The sequence below is a fragment of the Eulemur rufifrons genome, chromosome 7, assembly GCF_041146395.1.
Source record: "Eulemur rufifrons isolate Redbay chromosome 7, OSU_ERuf_1, whole genome shotgun sequence".
Lineage (NCBI taxonomy): Eukaryota > Metazoa > Chordata > Mammalia > Primates > Lemuridae > Eulemur > Eulemur rufifrons.
Window position 1 is genome coordinate 285623147 of NC_090989.1, and position 24354 is coordinate 285647500.

A 24354-nucleotide genomic window follows, 5' to 3' on the forward strand; every position below is an offset into this window, starting at 1 on the left:
TCCCCAAGGAGAGAGACACCTCAGCCCCAACACAGCTCCAGAGCCACGGGCAGCCTCCACAAGACTCATTTAAATGAGGACAAGAGTGGGGCAGGGAGGGCCTGTAATTCCAGGGTTACCTGGGCATCGAGAACCCTGGCCCCCATCACAATGGGCTGAGATTCTGGGGACAACCTGGACCTTGACTCTGTTGAGCAGGCCAAGGCCGAGGAGCGTGGGAGGTGCACAGGGCCCCTGGGGGACCATGAGGGCCACCATAAAGAGACACAGCGAGGCAGACGCGGAGGAGCAGACGCAGGAGCTGAAGACCATCACTCGACTCCAGGGTGGGCCAACACGGGCGTGACCAGCCGCCCTGGCCCACCTGTGGTTGGGGTTCTGGGTGCAAAACTTTCAGTTTTAACACCAGGACGTGGAGGGACAAGTGGACGCTCTATTGCCCACTCCCAACGAGACTTCGGGGAGGGATCAAAGGGACCTCCCATGGGGTGGGGATGGGGGGGCTTCAAGGATATTTGTGAGCATAAAAGCCAATGGGCCCCAAAGCCAGAAGAGACAGGAAGGGACCCGCCTGCTTCTGCGGGCAGCAGATCTGGAAGGACCACAGGACACCAACACCTCACCCCCATCCTTGGCCTCACCCTCCCCACTGCCAGCACCCTGTCCACTGAGAGCCTCTCAGATGACCACCGCTGCGCAGTGGAGCCGAGTCCCCGGGGCCAGGATGGGAGGAGAGAGCCCTGATGCGAGCCCCTCCTTGAGGGATTCTGGCCGGGCCCTAGCCCACATCCCGGCCACCCTGTCCCCTCCGCCCACCCGCAGAGCAATGTCGGGCGCTCCAGATCCAGGGGGTGAAAGAGAAGTCAGCCGAGAACAAGGCTACGCTGGCCCTCCTGCGCAGCAACATCCGCCGCGGGGCCCAGGACTGGGCTTTGGCCAAGAAGGTGCACGAGCCCCACCCCTCCCAGCTGCCTGGGGGTGAGAAGGCCCCTCCCAATCTTTCTGGAGCTGGGGGCATCCGGAAAGGGCTCCAGTCACCCCAGCAGACTGGCCGCAGGTTCCCCGCCACGCACTCCGTAAGGCGTGGCATCTCCGGGTCCACGTCCTGCAGCGGGGGCCCCTCTGGCTCTCTGGCCAGCTAGGGAGTCCCGGGCCCTCCTCACCTGCCCCACCACGTCCAAGCTGGGATGCCGGGAGGGCCCGCGGCAGGGGTATGGGGCCCTGAGGAGGACGCCTGCGGGGCCACGGCTGGGGGTTCGCGCAAGGGCGCCCCAGCTCAGCCGCCGACCTCCGCAGTGCGACCAGTGGACCGTGTCCAGGGCCTGCGGGAAGGACGCGCCCCTGAGGCTGGCGCACTGCCGCAGCACCGTGGAGGTAACCGGGCAGGGGCAGGGGCGGCCCTCGGAACGCCCCCCCCACCCAGCCAGCGCGCCCCGCTAAGCCGGCGAGGGCAAAGCAAGCGCCCAACCCCACCCCCGGTCCTGCGTCCCTGCGGGGTGTCCACGGACGCGTCCCTCCCCTGCCCGCTCCTGGCACGCTGTGGCGCCCCCCCCCCCCGCACCCACGCGCGGACGGTGCCCTCCCGAGCAGGTGGCGCGGGAGAAGCTGCGCAAGTACGTCTTTGACCGCGTGAACGTGCACAACGTGCTGATCCACCTGGTGCGGCGGCGCGGGCAGAAGCTGGAGAACATGCAGCTGGAGCTGGCCGGCCTGTGCCGCCAGCCCGACGCCAGCAAGGAGGAGCAGCGGCTGCTGCAGGTGGCCGGGATTCCGAGCCAGGGCCGGGGAGGGCGGGGCCTCTGGAGGGCGGGGCTAGCGAGAGGGGAGGGCAGGGCCCAGCGATGGGCGGAGTCTCCGGAGGGGCGGGGCGGGCAGCGGGGGCGGGGCTAGCGGGAGAGCATGGTTTCTTGGGGCGGGGCCTCTGGAGGGCGGGGCTAGCGAGAGGGGAGGGCAGGGCCCAGCGATGGGCGGAGTCTCCGGAGGGGCGGGGCGGGCAGCGGGGGCGGGGCTAGCGGGAGAGCATGGTTTCTGGGAGCGGGGCCTCTGGTGGGCGGGGCTAGCGGGAAAGGAGGGGAGGGAGGGCGGATCCAGCGGGTGCCGCGAGGCGAGCACGACCCTCTCGGAAAAAGCCGAGCCCGACGCCCTACGGGGCGGGCCCCTAGGCCCCGGGGGGCGGGTCCCCGCGCGCTCTCGACGTGCCCGCGGTCCGCCGCCAGGTCATCCGCCAGCTGGAGAACAACATCGAAAAGACAGTGGTTAAGATCACCACGAGCCAGCAAGTGCAGCTGCTGTACGTGGACCTGCTGGACTACCTGAAGCAAGTGAGCCCCCCACGTCCGGCGGCCGGGAGGGGCGGGGCCAGGGTTGGCACCTGCCGCTCCCCCAGGCTGGCAGGAAGACCGAGTCCTGCTTTGGGTACCAGCTAAACAGGACACTCCTTTACAAACTTGATCTTTTGCTAGTCCAGAAAAGCACGTCGTGGGCGCATCAGAACCCCTTGGACTTTGTTGTACGTTTTAAATGATTTAGGATCGTTTGTATTTTTTCATTGCCTGGGCCTCTGAGAGTCGGGCACAGAAGGTCCCCTAATACATTACAAGGCAGGCGCCTCCTACACGTTGAAGGGTCCACCCCCCACCCGAGCCAGCACCCTGCTCCCTGCGGAGCACAGTCCCACCGTCCTGCCCCTTGGCCTCCCACGAAGCAGAGCACAGGCCAGTGGACAGTAGATGAGGAGGAGGAAGACAAGAGGGGCTGGGGGACGGTGCTGAGAAGAGAGGCAGGGAGAGAGGGGGGCCGCAGGAGCCGAGAGCCTGGGAAGGGGTAGGGGAGTCCCCCAGACACCCTCACCCTAGAACTGGGAGCCTGGAGGGTGGTGTGTGGCACAGTGACATGGTGGAAATGCAATTTGGCGGGGGTGATGGATGGGTGGGGCACTGCAGCTGTTTCCTGCTGCCGTCCTGCCCCTCCAATCCTGCCCATGACCCCAGGCCATCCTATTGCCTGTCCCTCTTGCCTCAGCCCCTGGTCCTGGGGGCTCACCTGGAGGCCTTCCCCACCTTTCCTTCCTGGCCTATCCCTCCCGCACCCCTCCTACACCTGGGTGCTTTATGTCTCCCTGGTAGCACCTTCTTCTTACTTTTTTAGATTTATTTTTTAGAGATAGGGTCTCACTCTGTTACCCAGGCTGGAGTGCAATGGCGTCAATCATAGCCCACTGCAGCTCGGAACCCCTGGGGTCAAGTAATCTTCCTGCCTCTGCTTCCCCAGTAGCTGGACTACAGGCTACACCACCACCCCTGGCTAATTTCTTTTAGTTTTGTAGAGACAGGGTCTAGCTGTGTTGCTCAAATTGGTCTCAAACTCCTGCCTCATTCAAGCAATCCTCTTGCCTCAGCCTCCCAAAATGCTGGGATTACAGGGGTGAGCCACTGTGCCCAGCCTCCTCTTCTTTTTAGAATATACACACTTAAAAAAAAATTTCCCATAGTCATCCATGTTTTTTAAAAACTCACAAAAATTCTACATTTATAATCATTAAAAACAAAATACTAATAGCAAAGCTATCTTGGACATTTCTGCAGCAGGTCTGGGCTAAATACTTAATTTTACATTCTCAAGTGATCTTGACAGCAGCCTTCGGAAAGAGCCATTATCACCTTTTACAGATGGGGACACTCAGAGAGGTTAAGTAACTTTCTCAAGGTCACACAGCTTTCCAGTCTGAAGCAGCCTTGGCCTGACCCCCGACTCTGACCCTCGGCGTCACTTCAGACCAAAGCTGTTCCCAAGCAGAGGGTCTCCCTGGGTTTCAGTCAGCCTTTCCTGGGCAGCACATCTCACTACCTTTGTCACAGTGTCTCTGGGCTGCGGGAGAGTCCACCAGGCCGCACCGCCTGCCACTCCCGAAACCCTTCCTTTCACCTGCTCTGTGCCTGTCTGGGCGCTGGGGCCATAGACCAGAACTCAGCGTGGAGGGGAAGCACTCGAGCTGCCTGTGGCCCCTGTGCCCACCTGCCCTTGCCCTCACAGGTGCTGGTGGGGTACCCCACAGAGCTGGACAAGCTGCAGAATCTTGTGGCCAACTACTGCTCTGAGCTGTCGGATATGACGGTCATGTCCCAAGATGCCATGATGATCACAGATGAGGTCAAGGTGAGCTGGGGTCCCGGGGTTGAGGGCCTCCACGGCTGGCTCTCCTAGGCCCATCTGGCCCCCAGTCCATCAGGAGACCCCCCCACGCCCACACTGCCTACAACCCCTAGAGGGACCCAGCAGCCAGCCCCCAGCCTCTGCTCACCCACAGGACAGAGAAGGTCCCCCTGGGCACAGAAGCCGTGAGGTAGGTGGGAGGGGGAGAATCAGCCTGGCCAGGGCGGGGTCACCCATTCACCCCATCTGTGCGAGGCCCCCACAGGGCCCTGGGGATGCAGCCCCTCCTCCTGGAGCAGGCAGCACGAGGAGGCAGCTGCTTGTCCAACAGTACACGAGAAAATGTTGTGCAGCCGCCTGGCCAGCATGGCAGCAAGGTGTGGGGTACTGTGGGCGCCCATCCTGGGATGGCTTTCCAAGGAGGCAGGGCTTGAGCTGGGCTCTGAAGGAATGAAGGAGCAGGGACAGGGGTGGCCAGAACTTGGGAGGAGGAGAGACAACAAAGGCAGAGGTGTGGGGCTGGGAGGGGCATGATGAGCAGGTGATGTGCCTGGGGGCAGAGAAAGTCCCAGAGGTTCTGTTCCCGTGAGTCAGTGGAGACAGTGGGGCCAGCGGGGCCAAACTCCTCACCTGGAGCCCTGGGAGGAGATAGAAGGGACATGACCAGATTTGTGCTTCAAAAAGGGTGCGCTCTGGCTGCAAGGACTGGACAGTGCCAGGGCAGAAATGCTGGTCACTTGGGCAGGCCAGAGGTGGAGTGGGGTGGCCAGAAGTACACGGAGCGGAGAAGCCTCTAAGAGGTAACCCAGGGAGCTGTGACGACGGGAATGGTGAGGGAAGCAGTGCCCAGGACGTGGAGGAGGGGCAGACGGATGGTGGCTTTAGCTACCAAAGAAGGATGCATTGGGTGAGACCAGGTTTGGGGGGACAATTAGTGTTTAGGGCTGGAGAGGGAACACTGGGCACGTGTGAGCCAGGGGTCCCAGAAGATGCTGGGAAGCAGGTGGTGGTGGAGCCAGCGGCACTGTTTGGTTTGGGAAGAAGGCACAGCCCACAGCCCCGGGCGCTGTTCCAAAGTCTAGTAAGATGAGGGCTGACGCCCCCTGGCTTTAGTGCCATGGGGGGCCTTGGTGAGACAGCCCCACCTTGTCCCCAGAGGTACATGAGGCAAGGGGAGGCGTCCTTCATTGAGGAGCGCAGGGCGAGGGAGAATCGGCTCAACCAGCAGAAGAAGCTGATCGACAAGATCCGCACCAAGGAGACCAGTGAAAAGTACCGCAGGGTGAGCCCCAGGCCCTGCCCGGCCCCTCCACCACCCCTGCTGAGTGGACGCTCCGCTCCCTGCAGAGGACACGGCTCACCCTCCACCTCCTCCCTCTCCCATCAGGGCCAGACGGACTTGGGCTACCCTTCCAACCGGATGAGTATGGAAACCCTGAGAGGCAAGTGCTCGGCTCCCTGCCTGCCCTCAGCCAGGGTCTCTAGAGGCCAGCACTGGCTTGGGCCACCCAGTCAGGCCACCATGAGGCAGCTGTACTGTGCAGTCACTAGGGTGAGGGACACAGATGAGCCCCTGCCTGTCCCCAGCGACCCCTGCAGAGGCTGACAGCCTGTGGGCGATTGTGGCCACAGTGATGCTCTCCTGGCACCTCAGGACCCCATCACTCAGTGACTTCTCAAAGGGGACGAGTCCCCTGGACCCCAAGCTGCCTCTGAGGAGCATCACTGAGCCCCACAATGCTACACCCTCCTCATCCTCCTCTGCACTGCGGCTGCCTGGGGCATCCCCACCAGGGAGGGGGCAGGTAAAGGTGCAGGCTCCCAGCTGGAGGGCATCAGCTGCTTGGGTGGCCTTCTAGACACTGGGTGTCTGATGGCCTCGCACAGAGCCCCTGGTCGTCCTTGCACGCTGACAGCCCCTTCCTCTCTGCCAGTGAGGAGAAAAGAGGCCTCTGAGGCTGACATTGAATACCAGACGGATGTGACTGCTTTGGTGGAGAAAGTCAAGACTGCTGTGCGGTGCTCCCACCTCTGGGTAACATTCCCTGCGCTCCCAGGGCACAGCAGGAAGGGGCTGAGCTGGGCTGGGGTCCGCAGGCCCCCTGGAATGGACACAGAAAGCTGTAGCTCTCCCAGAGGACCCCAACCTGCAGGGCCAGCCCTGCTGCTCCCAGGCCTGGAAGGAGACTTGGGACCCGCAGAGCAGGTTCAGGGCAGAGGGCCCTCTCAGGACTAGGCTGCGTATCCCAGCCCTGCTCCAGGCGCAGCGGGGCACCTGGCAGAATTGGACGTGGCCTCTGCTTCCAACCCCCGGCCTCTTCCCAATCTGACAGTCACACCAAGCAGCTGCCTCCACCTCCCCCCTTTCATTTTAATTCCATCTGGGTTTATTATTAGGCCCTGACATAAGCTTGTTCACCGTCAGATAAGTGACTCAAAGTGACACAACGTACCTCAGCAGTGGTCTCCTAGTCTCTCACAGGGTTATCCACCCTCTCTCCCACACAAGTGCTTCACCCCTGCCGGGCACACCTGTAGTCCCAGCTACTCTGGCAGCTGAGGCAGGAGGATCACTTGAGTCCAGGAGTTTGAGGTTGCAGTGAGCTATGATGATGACGCCACTGGGCTCTAGCCCAGGTGACAGAGTGAGACTCTGTCCCTAAAATTTAAAAAAAGCGCATCACCCCCTGGCTGGCCCCTCACAAGCCCACAGTGCCAGCAGTGGTTCACATTATCACCGAGCCCTGAGTGCAGAGAATCCGTGCTGGCCACTGGGAGGGACCCAGAGGAAGCCAGTTCCGTGGAGCCCCCACCTGGCCACCCTCACCTGCCTCTCTCTCTTCTGGACCGGCCAGGACATCGCTGGCCGGTTCCTGGCCCAGAGGAACACGGAGGAGAACCTGGAACTGCAGATGGAGGACTGTGAGGAGAGGCGGAGGCAGCTGGAGGCCCTGGCCAAGAAACTGCAGCTGGAGGAGGCCGTGCTCAAGTTCCGCCAGACGCCCGGCTCCATCAGGTGGTGGTGGTGGGGGCTTCTGGGGCTGCTGGGCCACCCCGGGGGGCCTCACAAACAGCCCCTATGGGCTGGGGCTGGGAGCGTGCTCACCCCTGCAGATGAGCAGGGGACCCACAGCCAACATTTGAGCCCCTGACCCTGACCCGAGGACAGCACCCATGTCAGGACCTGGCCTCCTGAGGGGCCCTCATTGCCGTGCTCCCATCGACCCCACAGCTTTAAGTCCATTGAGAAGAAGATGAAGGACATGCTGAAAGAGGAAGAGGAGAGGCTCCAGATGGCCCACGCCAACCTGACCAAGAGCCAGAAACTGCTGCTGACCATCCAGATGGGCATCGACAACCTCTACATCCGGCTGGTCGGGGTGGTCCTGCCTCCTGCCCAGGTATGAGGTAGGGGAGCTGCCTGTACACAGGTCCCCGGTGGGGCCAGAGGGGAGATGAGACCCTCCTCCCGGCCTGCAGAGAGAACTGGTGGTCCCCGACACCCTCGATTTGTACGGCAAGCTGGCGTACTGCGAAGGGAGGCTCACGTGGCTGGCCGACCGAGTGCAGGCTATGGCCAGGACGGAGGAGGTAGGCTGGGCCCGGAGCAGCCCCCGTGGCCTGTCCCCTCAGGGTGGGCCGCAGCTGAACGGGGCTGTGCCCTGCAGGTCAACACGAAGGTGAGGGACGCCCTCGAGTCCTCCACGCTGAAGGAGAAGCACAACACCAGGATCAGCTTTGAGGACCTGGAGGAAGATATGATCGGTACAGGCCCAGGCGGCGGTGGCGGGGTGGTGCCGGCTCCCCTCCGCCCAGGAGGGCAGTGGGGGCTGCGGGGTGTGTTGTGCCCGCGGAACTTTCATGAAGGAGGGGCTTAGTGATGTGAGGGGCGCTGAAGCCATGGCAAGAACCCACTTAGTGTTCCCGAGAGGAGGGGCGCCAGTGCCTGGCGGGGCGGCGGGCTGGGGACAGCGCGAGGGGCACGCCGCGGCCACTCGGGACCCCGCCCGCCCGCCCGCCCGCAGAGACCTTCCAGTTCGCCGACGTGGACCACAGCTACGTGCCCTCGCGCGCCGAGATCAAGAGGCAGGCCCAGCGGCTGATCGAGGGAAAGCTCAAAGTGGCCAAGAAGAAGAAGAAGTAGCCCCGCCCGCCCCGCTTTGTTATACAAATAAACATTTTTCCAGGACTGCAGGGCTCGCTGGGCGGCAGGGGCTCGGAGGAAGCGGGCCGCGCGCAGGGAGGCCGGCGGGAGCGGGAGCGCGGGGAGAGCCAAAGCCGGCGGGGCTGGCGCAGGGCCTGGGTCTGCGCGTGCGTGCCCCCGCCGTGACCCTCGCGCCGCCCCGTAGCCGCGCGCCCCGCGCAGCCGGCGCCAAGATGGCGGCGCGGACCGGGGGCGAGCGGCTGCGCCGGGGGCCGCGGGGCCCGGAGCGGAGTTGCCGCGGCTGAAGTACCCCAGCTGCCGCTGGAGGCCGCGTCCCGCCGCCGGGACCCCGGCCTGTGGCCGCGCCGGCTCCGGCCGCGGGGAGGCCCGGGCCGCCGAGACATGGTGCGAGGCACGCCGCGCCGCCGCTGAGCTCGCCGGCCGCGCCGGGGCTCGGACGTCTGAGCAGGAAGATGTTTTCCGCCCTGAAGAAACTGGTGGGGTCGGAGCAGGCCCCGGGCCGGGACAAGAACATCCCCGCGGGGCTGCAGTCCATGAACCAGGCGCTGCAGAGGCGCTTCGCCAAGGGAGTGCAGTACAACAGTGAGTGCGGGCGGCCGCCCTCCGCGCCCGCGGGTCCCGGCGCGTTTGGCAGGGCGCCCGGCGCCGGAGAAAAGTGAGACGTGTCGTCGGGGAGGGGCGCGGCGCGGCGTGTGCCGGGGGCCCTGGCTGGCTTCGCGGTCGGGCGCGGGCCCGGTGGGCTGTCGTCGGTGCGCGAGCCCCGCAGGCACCGGGCACGGGGCAGGTGCTCCGGGGGCAGGTGCTCCGGGGGCAGGTCCGTAGGCACGGGAGGTGCTGCCGGGCGGGCCGGGCCCTAGCCGACCCGAGGGCGGGTTCCTCCGAGCGTGGTCGGTTCTGAGGAGCGCTTGCCTGGGGTAAATCCGTTTGCGCAGCCTCGTACGGTATACTGGTCCGAGCAGTTGCGGTGCGTCATGCGGGGCCCCGCCAGCCCAGGCGACCTGGCCCGGGAGGAATTGTTACATAACGCGAGGGAAGAGCCTTTGGGTCGGTGGCACTGCTCGAGGGCTGTCTCGCGACGGCGGGCGGGGGGCCTCTGGCAGGGAGCGCTGCGCCCACCTGGATGAGGGGCGCTGAGATCCAGCGGCTCCAGGAGTATGTGCCTTGGGATTTTTCTTTGTTGACTTCTACCGAGTTTGAAGACAGAATATCACCTACGCCACGCATTCTCGCCTTTTTTCTTTTTTAAAGAAGAGTTTGTAAGAGACATATTTAGAAAAGCTCCAGAAGGCACAGCCTCTTGTGATTGTAGGAGATATCCTTTTCCCTGTGGGAAGAAGGAGTTATTTACAGACACGGGAGCGCCTAGAACGGCTCCGTTCCCTTGTTATAAGTTATGTAAATTGTTCTCTTGACCTCTTTTGAGTTTTTCCATTTTGAGGGTTCTTTCTCAGCAGTATTTAAAGGCTTTTATGTTGTCCCCTGCTTTCCCCCACCCCCACCCCGAGACAGAGTCTTACTCTGTCACCGGGGCTAGAGTGCAGTGGTGTCATCACAGCTCACAGCAACCTCAAACTCCTGGGCTCAAGTGATCCTCCTGCCTCAGCCTCCTAAAGTGCTAGGATTACAGGCTTGAGCCACTGCACTGGGCCATGCCTTGACTTGTTTCCCTTTCAGCTGTATGCGTACATTGCTACCAGATTTTAGACACACACACGCCCCTTTGGTCACTTTAAGGGGAGCCTTACAGGCTCGTATTTTGATGATAATGTGAGATATTAGGAGCTATTGATTAGGAAGACTTTTCTGCAGGTTTTAAAGTGAGCTTGATTTTAGATATGTCATACTTGAAATTTTGTATGTATTTCTCTCACATTTGCAGAAGAGAACATTAAGTCAAAATACTCATTCATTCAAGTCTTTAGAATCTGCATTTGGATCCCTTATTTAATTTGATTGCTTACAGTACTATTTTAAACTTAATTCTAGTCCCTTGGAAATTAGGCCAGAAACTGGAAACTGTTCCCCTTCTGAAAAGGCTCCCTAGTCACCCACCCCTGGGTGTGACCAAAAAGACGTCCCTCCAGAGGAGGAAACCCAGTCTCCAGTAGTTGGAGACCAGGGTTTTTATCTCCTAGACCTAGTGAAAGGGGGTGAGATTGAGAGAAATTTGGATCAGTTCCTAAAATACATTTGAGAGGGATTTTGTCTCTCTAGTTGAATAATACGTGTTAGGTCCGTAGCTGGGAGGGAGGGAGAGAGAGCGCGTGCGTGTGTGTGTGTGTGTGTGTGTGTGTGTAGCAAAATGCTGTTTATTTTGGGCATCTGGGTGCAGATGGGTGAAGACCAAAGAGCATCCACACTGAGGGAGGGGAAAGCCTTGGGATTTATAGAGCGTTTCTCAGTGGGGAATGAGTACCTGGGCCAGAACAGCCACTGCAATAAAAAAAATTTTTTTTCTCAAACAACCAATTTCTGGGACCCCTGCCTGGGTCAGTCTCATCCTATAGAGATAAGGGAGGAGGGTGGGTCCATCCTTATCAGGGGGGATAGGAATGCCAGGCATCTGCAGCTGTCTATTTTACAACCTTCAGGGATCTCCAGACCCCTGCGGCTATTTCACAAACCTCCTTTTTCCACTCTGAAATAAACCTAACAATGTGCACTTAAGACACTTTGTGAGTTTCTGTATTAGCAGATAGAAAGTTTCTGGTATTTATTTTTCCAGGTATCTTACTTAGGGGAACAAACCAGGAATATGATAATTACAGATTCAGGATTTTTGTAACTGTTGCTGTTAATTATTGATGTTTTCCCGGTGTCTGAGTTATCTCTTACAGAAAGTTATTATCTTGGGCCAGATAAGTTGTTTTCTTTTAGATTTGCTAGGATAATGGGAAGTGACTCATGCCATATGTGCATAGAGTCCCAGGACACCCATCAAAACTTGAATGAGACATTGGACAATATTCCCAATTTGGAAGTCATTTGCATATAAACTCAAAGAAAAAACATTACCTGTGTTGGTCTCTTTCTACTGGGACTGGACACAGTGTGTTAGCTGTGTTTGGTGGACAAGTTTCAATATGGCGCAGCCTCCAGAATGAGGAAACCGTTATGGAACTCTTATGATTGGCCTCACTCGAGACATTGGGACAGCCAGAGTCCTTTCCAAATAGGTCTCAGAGAATTTAAAAATGGGAAACACCTCTTCACTAAGAAACTTTTTGGAAGATTGATTTCAGGGTAAAACAGCTTTTCCTTTGGGAAATAAATAGCTTTGTTTAGCAAATTATATGACCTGCCGATTTGCAAATTCCAAAACCTTTGCTGGCAGTGGTATGCCATGTATTTTTTATAGGTTTTTCTTGTCTAGCATTCATTCCTTTAGCAAATATTTATTAAGTGTACACCAGCGGGGGAAAAAACAGACAAAAATCTCTGCCTTTGTGAAGCTTACATTCTGGTGTGAGGTAGAAGATGGGACAGTAAGCACTAAGCATAATAAAGACGTAAATTTATAATCTGTTCCAGTATTAAGTGCTAGGAAAGCAAATAGATAGCGCCAGGTAAACTGGTCGGACGTGCCCCCAGGTAGGGATGGGCCTGCGACTTCAGAGGATCAGAGAGGAAGGTGAGGTACCTCTGGGCAGAGGGCGTCCTGCGGTGAAGACCTTCAGGTGAGGTGCTCGGTGGAAAGGGCTGGGTGGGAGGGGAGTGAAGCCTCCAGGCCATGGCATGGGCTTTGGCTTTTGCTTTTAAGGGATGGGAAGCTTGGAAGGCCTGGGAGTAGAAGAACAGGAGGACTTGACCAGCACTGACTGCCGGACGGGGATGCTAGCTCGTGTCTTGCAGGGTGCGGGCAGAGGGGGTGCTGGCAGAGGGGGTGCGGGCAGAGGGGGTGCTGGCAGAGGGGGAGCGGGCAGAGGGGGTGCTGGCAGAGGGGGTGCGGGCAGAGGGAGCGGGCATAGTCGGGATTTAAACATTGTGCGTCTGAGATGTTCATAAATCGTATGCTCTTTGGTATGAAAACACAAGAAAATAATTCCATATCTTGCAGGAAACGTGTGGGAATGGGAGTGAATTAAAAGTGAATCAGGGTAAGAGAAGTTCAGGGTCCTGTAATAGAGCCTTGTGTTTTCTGCGTCGTGTCTTCCAAAAGAAAAAGCTTGGAACAGTGACACTTCACAGCCTGCTCGGTGAAACAGCTGGTTTACTGCGTGCTTCTTAAGTGAAGGGTTACTTTTGTCCCTTCTTGGATGGATCTTAGAGGTTTTCCAGGTGAATCGCTCATTCAGCTTATTCCAGCCAACATCTAAGGTTCTGCAATTGATACGACTTTTTAACTCAAAAGCAGAGGCTAATTACTTTTAAAATGATGGAACCAGATTATTTTACTTATTTTATTTCTGACAATAGCTATTTTGTTTTAAGATACTTTATTTCTTCTAATTAACTCTTTAAAAGGAGGTAAATTTCAGTTCAAGGGAGAGAAAATAAGACTTTTCATCCCCAAAATCTGAAAGAAAATAGAAAACAAATGTATGTTAAAATTGATAAAGATGTAAAAGAAGGAAGCAGCCCTAAGACCTATATGTCAGGACTGTGCCCATAAGTATGTATAATTATTATGTCAGTTACAAATTAAAAACTAACACAAAAAAGACTATGAATGGACAAGTCATGTTTGAAAAGAACCCAAGAGAATTAAAATGTCTAGACTTGAAAAATACGGTCATTAAAATTGAAACAGTCCACAGACATGTGAAGCGGTGTAGTGACTCACTGAGGGGAGAGTTAGGGTCTGGAGGAGACTTGTGGCCCGAGATTAAGCCGATCCCAGCACGTCTGGTACAGCTTTCGAAGGAAGGGCAGCAAGAATGGCAAAGAGGCCGTATTTGAAGAAGTGAAGACTGAGGATTTTCCAGAATTCATGAAATACATGAAACTCCAAGAAGTCCAAGTCCAGAGTTAAAAAAAGTTCACCACTAGACCCATCGCTGGAAATTTTCAGAACATCACAAAGAAAAAAAATCTCAGATGCAACCGGAGCAGAAAGGCTGCCCTCAAAGAAACAAGCAGCAAACTGGCGGCAGAGCTTTCGGCAGCATCCGTGGCTGCGGGAAGCGGTCGCCAGCCTGGAAATCTCTGTCTCGCTGAGCAGTTATGCAAGAGCCAGCGTGATTAAACTTAATTTTTGTCTAGGATTGACGGTTCACTGTGCAAAGATTCTTGCAGAAATAAATGCAGAAGGATATACTTTAGACAGGTAGAAACTGAGTTCAAAAGATAAGAGTAGGATTCAAAAAGCAAAAGTAGGCAAAGAAACTGGTAAGTATGTGGTGAAATCTAAATAAGCATTGGTTATATGAATCACTGTTGATAAGTAGAGAGGGAATATAAAGGAAGAAACTAGAATGCTGGGAATAACACGCAACCCAGGCCGGAGCTGGCCGGAGCGAAGGCGTTCGGAATTCTGAGGTCACGGAGAGGAAGGTAAATGTATTAACCTTGGGCTTTACTGCAGCAAACGTGAATGTGAAAAACGGAAGGGTTACCATTCAAAGCCTAAAAATAGATTGCATCGCAGGACAGGTGCGTGTGGGGGGAAAAAGAAAGAGATTGCAAATCTTCCAAATTAATACCAAACGAAAAGAACAGTTTTAAAGAAAACCCTTGTTCAACTTCATAGAAGGCAGAAAAGGCTGGGGGTGGGGGGAAGAAACCAGGGTAGAAACTAAAAATTATAAAATGAAGTGGTATCCATAATTGTACTTGCATCAGCAATCACAGTAAATGTAAACAGGCAAAACTCACCAGCTCAAAGAATGTGAGATTTGATTTTTTTTTCTTTAATTTGGTTATTTGGTATATAAGAGACATATCACATACTGACATAGAAAGGTTGAAAGTAAAGGATTGGAAACAAGACACAGGTAAACACTGACATAAGAAAGCTGCTCCAGCTGTAGTCATAGCTGCTGTAGCTATGGTAACTCACCCAAAGTGCACTTTAAGATGAAAAAGAATGGGTAGGAACAAGAAGGGTTACTGCAGACTCAAAAGAAAGAAACAGGCCGGGCGCGGTGGCTCACGCCTGTAACCCTAGCTCTCTGGGAGGCCGAGACGGGTGGATCGTTTGAGCTCAGGAGTTCGAGGCCAGCCTGAGCAAGAGTGAGACCCCCGTCTCTACTAAAAATAGAAAGAAATTAGCTGGACAACCAAAAATATATATGAAAAATTAGCCGGGCATGGTGGCACATGCCTGTAGTCCCAGCTACTCGGGAGGCTGAGGCAGGAGGATCGCTTGAGCCCAGGAGTTTGAAGTTGCTGTGAGCGAGGCTGATGCCACGGCACTCACTCTAGCCCGGGCAACAGAGTGAGACTCTGTCTCAAAAAAAAAAAAAAAAAGGAAGAAAGAAAAAGAAAAAAAAGAAAGAAACCGTCTATACCTAACACCTCTCAAAGCAGGAAACATTCATAAAAATTGACAATCTCAGCAAACACCCAAGAATATATATCAAAAAGACCACAGTCTGTGACTGTAATGAATAAAATTGGATTTATTTTATTTTATTTTTTCTTTTTAAGAAACCTTGTTTTGTTACCCAGGCTGAAGTAGAGTGGCTTTTCACAGGGGTGATCATAGCTCACTGCAACCTTGATCTCCTGGCCTCAAGTGATCCTCCTGCCTCAGCCTCCCAAATAGCTGGGACTACAGGTGCACCTCCACATTTGCCTGATTTTTTTTTTTTTTTTTAAATGGGTCTCACTATGGTGCCCAGCCTGGTCTTCAACTCTTGGCTTCAAGCAATCCTCCTGCTTTGGCCTCCCAAAGTGCTGGGATTGCAGGCATGAGCCAGTGCCTCCAAGCAAAAGGAATTTCTTTTACCTGCCAAAGGGTATCTACCAAAACCCATATGGAATAATGACACATAAGCATTCCTTTTAAAACCTGGACCAAAACAAGGACTCCCCGCTTGTACCACGTTTTTCACTGGTATACTGAAGCTTGGCACAAGATAAGGAAAATAAACGTATGTGGGGACAGGAGAGGTTATCCCTTTTTCAGGAATAAAATTAACATAAAATCAGAAATATGAGTTTTCTCACGTGTAAGAAACTAGACTAAAAATAGCTTTTACATAGCACCCAGTTTGGTTTTGGCAGGGTAAAGTTGATAACCTGAACAGCCTTGCTCCTGAAAACAGCCCAAATGGTTTAAATAAAACATTCAGAAAAATATTAATACATCATATAGTTCTTGAATTTGGATGCAGGGTACCCAGCTGTCCAGTCGTCTATTCTCAGAAACAAGGTGGGAGTCGGATGCTGGGAGGGAATCGGAGCTGGAGCTGCCTCTTTCCCAAACCCCGAGGGCGCGTGCTTCTGTTCTGGTGGCCGTGGGCGGGAGGGAGAGGGGCACTCCAGAAGGGGCATCTGGTATGAGAGCCTGGCGTAAAACCCGGTGCTGAATGTAGGGGCAGTGTCTCCTAGTAGTTGTAAGCACACGTTGGCCTCCAAGTGGGTTTGCCCTCAAAGTCATCTGTGTGGTCCCAAAAATCCCAAATGGAAAATTAAGGTGTTCCCTTGTTGGTAATAATCTAGGCAGCCGGCAGCCATATCATAGATACTTTCTGATGAATTCAACTTCCACCCATATGTCAGAGAGGTCCCGTGGATAAAGTTCCGGGAAACGGGCTGCCCGTAGAAGATGAGAAAGTGCAGGGGGCAGGACACGGGGAGCGGGAGCCTGCAGGTGCAGCAAGTATCAGGCTCTGGCCTGTAAAAGACTTCAGATTTTGGAAAAGAACTCCCTCCCAAAGCTAAGAAACTACAACTATGAAATAGAATATGATTCTTAATTTTTTTTTTTTGAAACAGTCTCACTTGCTCTGTCACCCTGGCTAGAGTACAGTGGCATCATCGTAGCTCACTGCCTCACTGCAACCTCCAACTCCTGGGCTCGAGCAGTCCTCCTGCCTCAGCCTCCCACAGTGCTGGGATTACGGGCGTGCGCCACCACGCCTGGCCCAGACAATGGAGTATTAATTTGGTGCTGAGAAAAGAGCTGTCAAGCCATGAAAGGGCAAGAAGGAACCTTACGTGGATATTGCTATGTGAAAGACACCAGTCTGAAAAGGACCTCATGATTCCAACGTTATGACATTCTGGAAAAGGCAAACCTGTAGAGATGGGAGAAGGTTGAATAGATGGATCATGGGGATTTCAGGGCACTGAAGCTATTCTGTGTGGTACTGCAGTGGATACGAGTCCTTGTGCGTTTGCCCAAACCCCTGGGCTGTGTATGGAGAGGAGCCCCTAGTGCAGACTGTGGCCCCTGGGTGACTGTGACATGCCAGTGTAGGATCATCGGTTGTAACCGGCCACTCTGGGGTGGGGTGGGGTGGTAAAGTCTGTTAAATAATTTAACTCAGGAGCACAACTTGAGAACTGGAGCATGTGCGTTTTTAGGTTGCAGGCGCCCCTGCACAGTGGCCGGAGACGCTCCCACCAAGGGACGTCGTGGTGGTATTTCAGAGCATCACAGGAGGGCGTGAGAGACGGACGGGCACACTCAGGGCCAGGAGGGCGGCGGGGCAGTGCCCGCACAGTTCTGAAGGGACGTGATTTCCAGCCCGGAACCCACGTCCACCCAGGTTCTCACTCAGGTGTGAGCGTCACATAAAGACATTCTCAGGCATACAAGCTTTCAAAAATTTACCTCAGTTCTCTTTTCGGGAAGATACTGGCAGATTTGCTTAACTGAAGCTATGGGACAAAATTAAGAAAGAGAAACATGGTGTAGACCCAGCATTGGAGACAGGCACAGAGACACCGGGGCTGGGGGCTGGGGGCCGAGGGAGCTCCCAGGGTCACGGCAAGGACTGACCCCCCGGACGGTCCTGGGGCCCGAGAGCTGGGGAGAGACCGGTCCAGGGAGACGGACAGACAGGACACACACTTCTCACCTCAGGAGATCCAGACACTGGCACGGAGTGTGGTACACACAGAACTGAGTAAGGCAAAGCGTAAATGAAAAGCTACAGGAAATACGTGCGCTGGGGGAGCAGGGAGCAGGGAGGAGGGCACGTGTGGACGGGCGCTCGCCGCTCTTCCTCGTCAACGGGTAACGCCTGAAATGGAGAAGTGACGATAGAATTTTATTCAGAGACGTGGAAACAAGTACCAAAGGGATTAATAAAAGACATGACCAGCCTGAGTAACATAGCGAGACCCTGTCTCTACAAAAAAAAATTTTTTTTAATTAGCAAGGCATGTTGGTACACTCCATAGTCCCAGCTACTTGGGAGGCTGAGGCAGGAGGATCACTTGAGCCCAGAAGTTTGAGGCCACAGTGAGCTATGATCATGTCACTGCACTCCAGCCTCAGTGACAGAGCGAGACTCCATCTCTTAAAAAAAAAAAAAAAAAAAAATGAAATGACAGTATTGGTCTCTGGGAAGAGTAAGGGAGGGGTGGGAAGGAGTATTTTCCCAACAAACCTTGTAGATCCATTGGAGTAAAGTCATGTAGAGCTCTGAAAAACTGTTCGTCTAGAATCAGGGCTTTTGAGGGCAGGCATCAAATGCAAGAAGGAAGAGCGAGCAGATGTAGCGGTAAGTTAAACAGATGTGATGTAGACAGGTTAGGATAAAGTCCTAATTCGTGTGAATAAAAATAAAAGCAAAACAGAGCTAAAATGCTCACAGAATTGAAAACATTCTGAAGGGTTTGTATTATCTGGGAGGAAGATATTAAGCATGCCTGTTATCCTATCAGACAAATGTTAATAGTAGAAGGAAAAAACAGAGCAGACAAGAAGGGAGTATGGGCAGAAACAAGTGAGACAGACACAAAGCCAGGTGGCAGAAATGCGTGCAGTGGCACGTGTTGGGAATCACAGTAAACATAAACGGATTCACTACTTCATTTAAGACAGATTGTCAGGCTGTTTCCAAGAGACATACCTAAAACACAAGAAGGTAGAAAGGTTAAAAACAAAATAATTAACAAATATATGCCAGAAATGCTAACTGAAAGTTGATTTCATTATATTAAATGCAGATAAAATAGACTGTGAGGCAGAAAGCATTATGAGAAATTGAAGATCACCAAAAATGACTTTAAATGTTCAGCTTACTAGGCAGATAATTATAAACTTATTGCACCTAGTAATATATTCTGCTATATGCATAGGAAAAATAACAGGTCTGCAAAAAGAAACTGACTGTACCACTACAGCAAAAAATTTCAACTCGTTTCTTGCAGTAAGTGAAGGTAAAGCAGCCAGAGGATCGGTGTGGAAGAGAATCTGACTAGCACAATAACAACCTGATATAATCTATGAGAAAAGCTTGTATTAGTTCAAACACACACATTCTTTTCAACCCATGTGAAAAATTAAGAATGACCATAAAGCATGTTTCAATACATTTCAAAGAATTAGTATCCTACCAATTTCTCTAAAAGTCAATAACAAATGATAATCAAAACTTTAAATCTTGCATTTGGAAGTTTAATGACAGGCACAAAAGTACTTAGACGTGACTAACAGAAAAGCCGCCTAGCAGAGCTGGTGGGACATGGCCCGTGCAGTGCTGGGAAGAAAGTCACAGCGTTCCACATGCTGAGTGACAGAGAAGAGCTGGGAAGCAGTGAGACCACTTCAGACGTTTTTTTAAAAGAACAGTGGAACAGACCCAAAGAAAGCAGATAGGAGGATCGTGAAGACCAGAGCAGAAACAGCTCAAGTACACAGTGAGGGGGGCTGATAAAGTTCAGAGGTGATTTTTTGAAAAGACTAATAGATTTGTCATACCTGGCAGGAGAGATCAATAAAAGATAATATGTACAAATAAACTTAATTTGTTAATGGACATACGTGTGCATATGTCACCCCTCGGTGTGTTGGGGGACCGGTTCCAGGACGCCCTCCCCCGCCAACTTACACCGCGGTCCACACATGCTAAAGTCCCGCAGTCGGCCCTGCAGGACCCGGGTGTCCAAAGAGTCAGCCCTCCGTATACACCGATTTTGCAGCCCTCAAAAACTGTATTTTCAATCCATGTTTAGTTGAAAAAAATACGAAGGTAAGTGAACCCTCACGGGTGAACCGGTGTTGTTTAGGGGTCAACTGTAGTTGCTCCAGAAATCGAAAATAGGAGAGGAAGTTTAAACAGTGTCACGTCACTAAGTTTGGGAAAATTGGATGTAATTGATAAATTCTTGGAAGAATGAAACTTGCCAAAACTGGCTCAGGAAAACCTGAAGTCCTATAACTTTGAAGTAAACGGAATCAGTAGGTGAAAAAGCCCCGAGAAAACACCAGATGGCTTCTCTGGAGGTTCCAACAAACACTCAGGGAACAAAAAAGCCTCGACAAACTCTTATGGAAAATAAAAAAGCACAGAAGGAATACTCACCATCTCATCCATCTCACGTGTCTAGTGTCACCCTGACGCTCACCCACGCAGGGATAGTTGTAGAAAGGACAGCCACACACCAGCGTCACCCACAGGTCAGGAGGCAAAGCAACAAACCCGCAGACTGAACCCGCAGTGTCCCCGGCCCACCTCCCAGGAATGCGAGAGTGACTTAACTTAGACGATCTGTTCATGCAATTCACTTCAAGAGACTGAAGGGGGAATCATGATTTTTAATATCCATCTGAGAAAACAGCAGCAACAGACTTTTGGCTACTGAGGAGCAGGCAGGACTCCATGCAGTAAAAGACTGAGAGGACTGGAACGTTCACACCGTGGAGCGCACAGACGGGGACGTTCACACCGTGGAGGTTATGAGGGCGAGTGTTTGCCTTTAGTATGTGGAAGTTTCTACGTTAATTTTTGTCCTGCTCTACCTTGTTTAAATCCCTTACAAAGACGTGTTCTTTTTGCAAAATCAAAGTGAATTTTCCTTAAAAATACAAAGACCGGGAACAGATACGTCAGGATGTTAGTGGTTAATCCTGTGCCGGGGAGGGGGCGGGGGGGGGCGGGGGGGACAGACACCTGCTGTCACATCTTTTATCTGCAGCATTGTTAAAGCCCAGCCCCGAAAAGAAGAAATGGAAAGACTAGGTAATTGCACAGTATATAACAAAACAAAATAAAAATTATATGAAAGTCAGAGAAAATGGAAGAATCATGTGAGGGTGTCTTCCTTCGAGCCCCCGCCAAGGGCTGTCACCAGGGGCCAGGCCCTCGCCCTGCACCTGTTGCGGGCCCTTCCCATCCTTGCCAGGTCCTGCGCTTCCCCTAACTGCTCCCCAAGTCACCTGTCCGAAGTAAACCGAGTCACCATTCCGAGGTAAACCATGTGGTGCCTCTGACCCCAGCCCCGCCCAGTCGCGGGGTGTGCCCGTCCCTGCCCCCAGCGAGCTGACCCTGAGACAGACACAGGCAGCTCAGGCTGTTCACAGGGGCCTGCGGGGCGAGTGAGGGAGGACACAGGCCTTCTCTGGTAGCCCCGCCTATGTGGTCTTGCAAAGCCTGGTGTTCCAAAAAACTGCGCTGAAGACACCAGGGCCGCAGGAAGTCGGCCAAGAGCACTTGGTGGAAACGGCCCCGCGTCGGGAGAGCACCGCCCCCTCCCCCCAGCAGGCTGGCCCTGGCCCTGAGGGTCCAGGGGTCCCGGCCTCAGGCTCTGGGAAAGACTCATGTCCTCCAGGTAAAATCCTGACCCAGGTGTGGCCTCTGTCAGCCTCTGAGCGGGACACCACCTGCCAGGCATGCTCGTGCCCTGCGCGCTGTCCCCGCCTGTGCAGATCGTCCCCGCACGGCAGTCACCTGAGAAACAAAAATGCTGTTGCAGCAGAACAGACTCGATACGTATCTGAAGTTACTTTCAAAGTTATGGCTTTGGTTGGCTTGTCTTACGTGACTGTCTTTGTCCCCGCAGTGAAGATAGTGATCCGGGGGGACAGGAACACGGGCAAGACGGCTCTGTGGCAGCGGCTGCAGGGCAGGAGGTTCGTGGAGGAGTACATCCCCACGCAGGAGATCCAGGTCACCAGCATCCACTGGAACTACAAGAGTGAGTGCCCGCCCCCCCCGGGGTTTGGGCCTGGGTTTCCTTCCCTCTGCGCCGCGGTTCCTGGGAGACGCTGTCCTGGGTTTGGTGTCTGTCCGAGGCGCTGGCTGAGCGGACACTGCGTGTGGGAGCCCCTGTGTTTGGGGTCTCCTGCTGTCTGGACGCTGAGCTCTCACGCTGGAGACTCAGGCCGAGGGGCAGTAGCTGCACGTGAGCCGTTCCCAGCCCACGGGGAGGGGCTGAGGAAACTCCCCCGACACCACACAGCAGAAGGAGCCCCCCACTCCTCTGTGCCCGACTCCTCACGCCACGGCTCGCAGTGACGTGGAGCTTGTACCACTGAACGATTCGTGGCGCTGGCTGGCTGGGTGCGACGGGCCCCTCGTCCCTGGTCTCAGCTGAGGGGGGCTGGGCGCTGGGGCCACAGTGGCTGGGGGAGGCACGTGTGGGGAGCGCCAAGGACAGTGTGCACCTGGGCCCCTCGGGAAAAGGGGACGGCGGTGGACAGACCGCAGCTGCCACAGGATGCCGAGCAGCTGCTTGGCTTGTCCGGGAGTCCTGACAGCAAAGGCCTCTGAGCCATTTTAAACATTTCTTCTTTTTATTTTATTTTATTTTATTTTTTAATTTTTAAATTTTTTATTTTCTTTTTATGTTGTCTTGCTACAACAGAATACCTGAGACATTTCTTCTTTTTATTTTATTTTATTTTTTTTTTGAGACAGAGTCTCACTCTTGCTCAGGCTAGCGTGAGTGCTGTGGCGTCAGCCTAGCTCACAGCAACCTCAAACTCCTGGGCTCAAGCGATCCTCCTGCCTCAGCCTCCCGAGTAGCTGGGACTACAGGCATGCGCCACCATGCCCGGCTAATTTTTTCTATATATATATTTAGCTGTCTATATAATTTCTTTCTATTTTTAGTAGAGATGGAGTCTTGCTCTTGCTCAGGCTGGTCTCGAACTCCTGAGCTCAAACGATCCGCCCACCTTGGCCTCCCAGAGTGCTAGGATTACAGGCGTGAGCCACCGCGCCCGGCCCATTTCTTCTTTTTATTAGAAAAAAATCTAGTGGGTTAACAGTGGGTGGGACACGCGGGAGCCTTTCAGGAGATGAGTTCCAACCCCCGAGAAGTGACGGTTGACGTCCCGGACGGCCAAGGGTACTGCCTGGAGTCACCTTAGCTGCTGCCCAGGACCCAGAGCCCTCCCAGTTTGGGGTGAGGCTGGCATGAGTCCCCACCACGACCGTTGGCACCTGGCCGAGCATGCCCCAGAGTGTGAGGTCGCTGCTGGGCTGGGGCGCGTGGGAGCGCCGGAACAGGGGCTCCTGCCTCACGGGGTGCGAAGAGGGGAGGACCCGCAGCTCCCAGGAGGCCTGTGGAGTGGACCTGGCTGGACAGGGCCTGGGGACCGCGGAGCTCCAGCCTCCACACTGAGTGGTGGTCACTGCCCTCATACTGAGCTGGAGCCGGTCACCGGATGAAGAAACAGGGTGGGCAGGAGGTGACCCAGGACCTTCCGACCTGTCCTGCAGGACGGCACCTGCTGGGGGCCGGAGGAGTCTTGTGCAGGCCCCGGGTCTGAGGGGGAGAGGCCGGGCGCGGACCCTGCCTCGTGCCTCCTACAGGTGGGAAATAGCCCCGGGAGGCGGTCGCCGCCACAGGGCAGGGCTCTGCGTCCAGCTCGCGGCCGGCCCTCCCGAGAGGCAGCACTGGACGAAGGCCTAGGGGACACCGTGCTGACGTCGGCATCCGCCTCCATGCGGAAGCGCCAGTGGGAGCTGGTGCCCCACAGGGACAAGCGGCAGCCACCTCTGTGGAACTAGAAGTCCGTCCTGGGTTCTAATCTTGGATTTCTCCTCATTGCAGCCACAGATGACATCGTGAAAGTTGAAGTCTGGGACGTGGTTGACAAAGGTGAGGTGCATCTGCCCATCTCAGGTGTTCTTTGTTAGTGTTTTACTCTCTCTTCCCCTCCTGACACCTCCTGTCACGCATATGGCCTCGTGGCTGTTGCACTGACCGCGGCTGCTCATCGGGCCCTGGCCAGACGTGGCTGCTGCTCCACTCCGCTCTGACGCACACCCAGGGTGTGCCCCGGGGACGTGTCACCACTGTGTCCTGGGGTCGGAGATTTGGGTTTGTTGCCAACTGCTTTCGTTTAGGTCCGGGTCCTGGTCAGCTGCTGCCTGCATCTGGTGGCAGGGACAGACGCACGGCGGGTCTGTCAGAATGCTCTGCGCTTTGCCACCGTGAGCATGTGTTCAGTCGCTGAGCCCCGGAGCCCGCAGCGGTGCAGGGCAGGCACAGGCCGGGCGTCGCAGGAGCCCCCCTGCACGGCTGCTGCCAAAGCACCCAGGGGCCAGGCAGTGCCCGGGGCCGGGCACGGCTGTGCCCACAGCTGAGGACCCAGCTCCTTCGCTTATGAAGCCGCTGTCCCCCTAGGTGGATGTGTCCCACTGGCTGTCGCCTCACCAAGCTTGGTCCCCGTCAGGGTCCCAGCCCACGCACAGACCCCCAGCCAAACTTCTGGGAGTCCTGGGAGGGCTGTGGCAGGGCCCACGGCGCCCGCATGGCAGCCTCGGCCCCATGTTCCTATCTGGTCCTCTGAGTGGGAGCACATGTCCCTCCCTGGTGCCAGCCGTGTGTGTGTGTGTGTGTGTGTGTGTGTGAGAGAGAGCAAGAAAGAGAGAGAGCACGTGAGGGAGAGTGGGGGGGGGAGAGAGAGAGATGAGCAAGGCCTGAGCTCTCGCCCTGGGCCCTGGGCTCACGGTGTCTTTGCTGGAAAGGACGTGTCTTCCGCGGGCTACCCTGGCTCAGAGCAGCTCCTCTCTCCTTGGCCCGTGTCACTGGGGTGGGTTCGGGTTGAGGGGGACGATCCGGCTGGCAAAGGGTGGAGAGTGGCGCTCAGTGGCTCGCGCGGCAGCTGTGCTGACCTGGCGCTCCCAGACGCTGCCTCTGCAGTGTGTGTGTACTGGGACACCAGGTGGCCCAGGCGGAGTGGCCCT

The 24354-nt window shown here is 54.9% G+C and overlaps 2 protein-coding genes across 3 annotated transcripts in view; both read left to right on the forward strand.

The window, feature by feature from the left end:
- The first annotated feature begins 218 nt into the window (after positions 1-218).
- Positions 219-8341, forward strand: CCDC183 (coiled-coil domain containing 183). The gene is made up of 14 exons (XM_069477117.1): positions 219-326; positions 823-944; positions 1297-1374; positions 1591-1758; positions 2217-2321; positions 4033-4155; positions 5309-5434; positions 5540-5594; positions 6087-6187; positions 7008-7168; positions 7385-7553; positions 7633-7743; positions 7821-7917; positions 8178-8341. The coding sequence occupies exons 1-14, from the start codon at positions 245-247 to the stop codon at positions 8294-8296; spliced, it is 1617 nt and encodes a 538-aa protein (XP_069333218.1). The 5' UTR covers positions 219-244; the 3' UTR covers positions 8297-8341.
- Positions 8342-8530: 189 nt separating this feature from the next.
- The window catches only part of RABL6 (RAB, member RAS oncogene family like 6), a 29279-nt gene continuing 13455 nt past the window's right edge, over positions 8531-24354 (forward strand). The window contains exons 1-3 of one of the 2 annotated variants that reach the window (XM_069477115.1): positions 8531-8899; positions 21218-21352; positions 23216-23263. In XM_069477115.1, coding sequence (XP_069333216.1) covers positions 8770-8899; positions 21218-21352; positions 23216-23263 — 313 coding nt within the window. In that variant the 5' untranslated portion in view covers positions 8531-8769. Of the gene's footprint in view, positions 8900-21217; positions 21353-22411; positions 22840-23215; positions 23264-24354 lie in introns of those variants that run through there. The other variant, XM_069477116.1, reaches the window with a different exon arrangement.

Excerpts from the sequence above, each read along its gene's own strand:
- CCDC183 (XM_069477117.1), top strand. The coding sequence starts at position 245 with ATGAGGGCCACCATAAAGAGACACAGCGAGGCAGACGCGGAGGAGCAG. Across the intron at positions 7,169-7,384 it reads CAGACGCCCGGCTCCATCAG|CTTTAAGTCCATTGAGAAGA; the intron begins GTGGTGGTGGTG and ends TCGACCCCACAG. Across the intron at positions 7,554-7,632 it reads TGGTCCTGCCTCCTGCCCAG|AGAGAACTGGTGGTCCCCGA; the intron begins GTATGAGGTAGG and ends CCCGGCCTGCAG.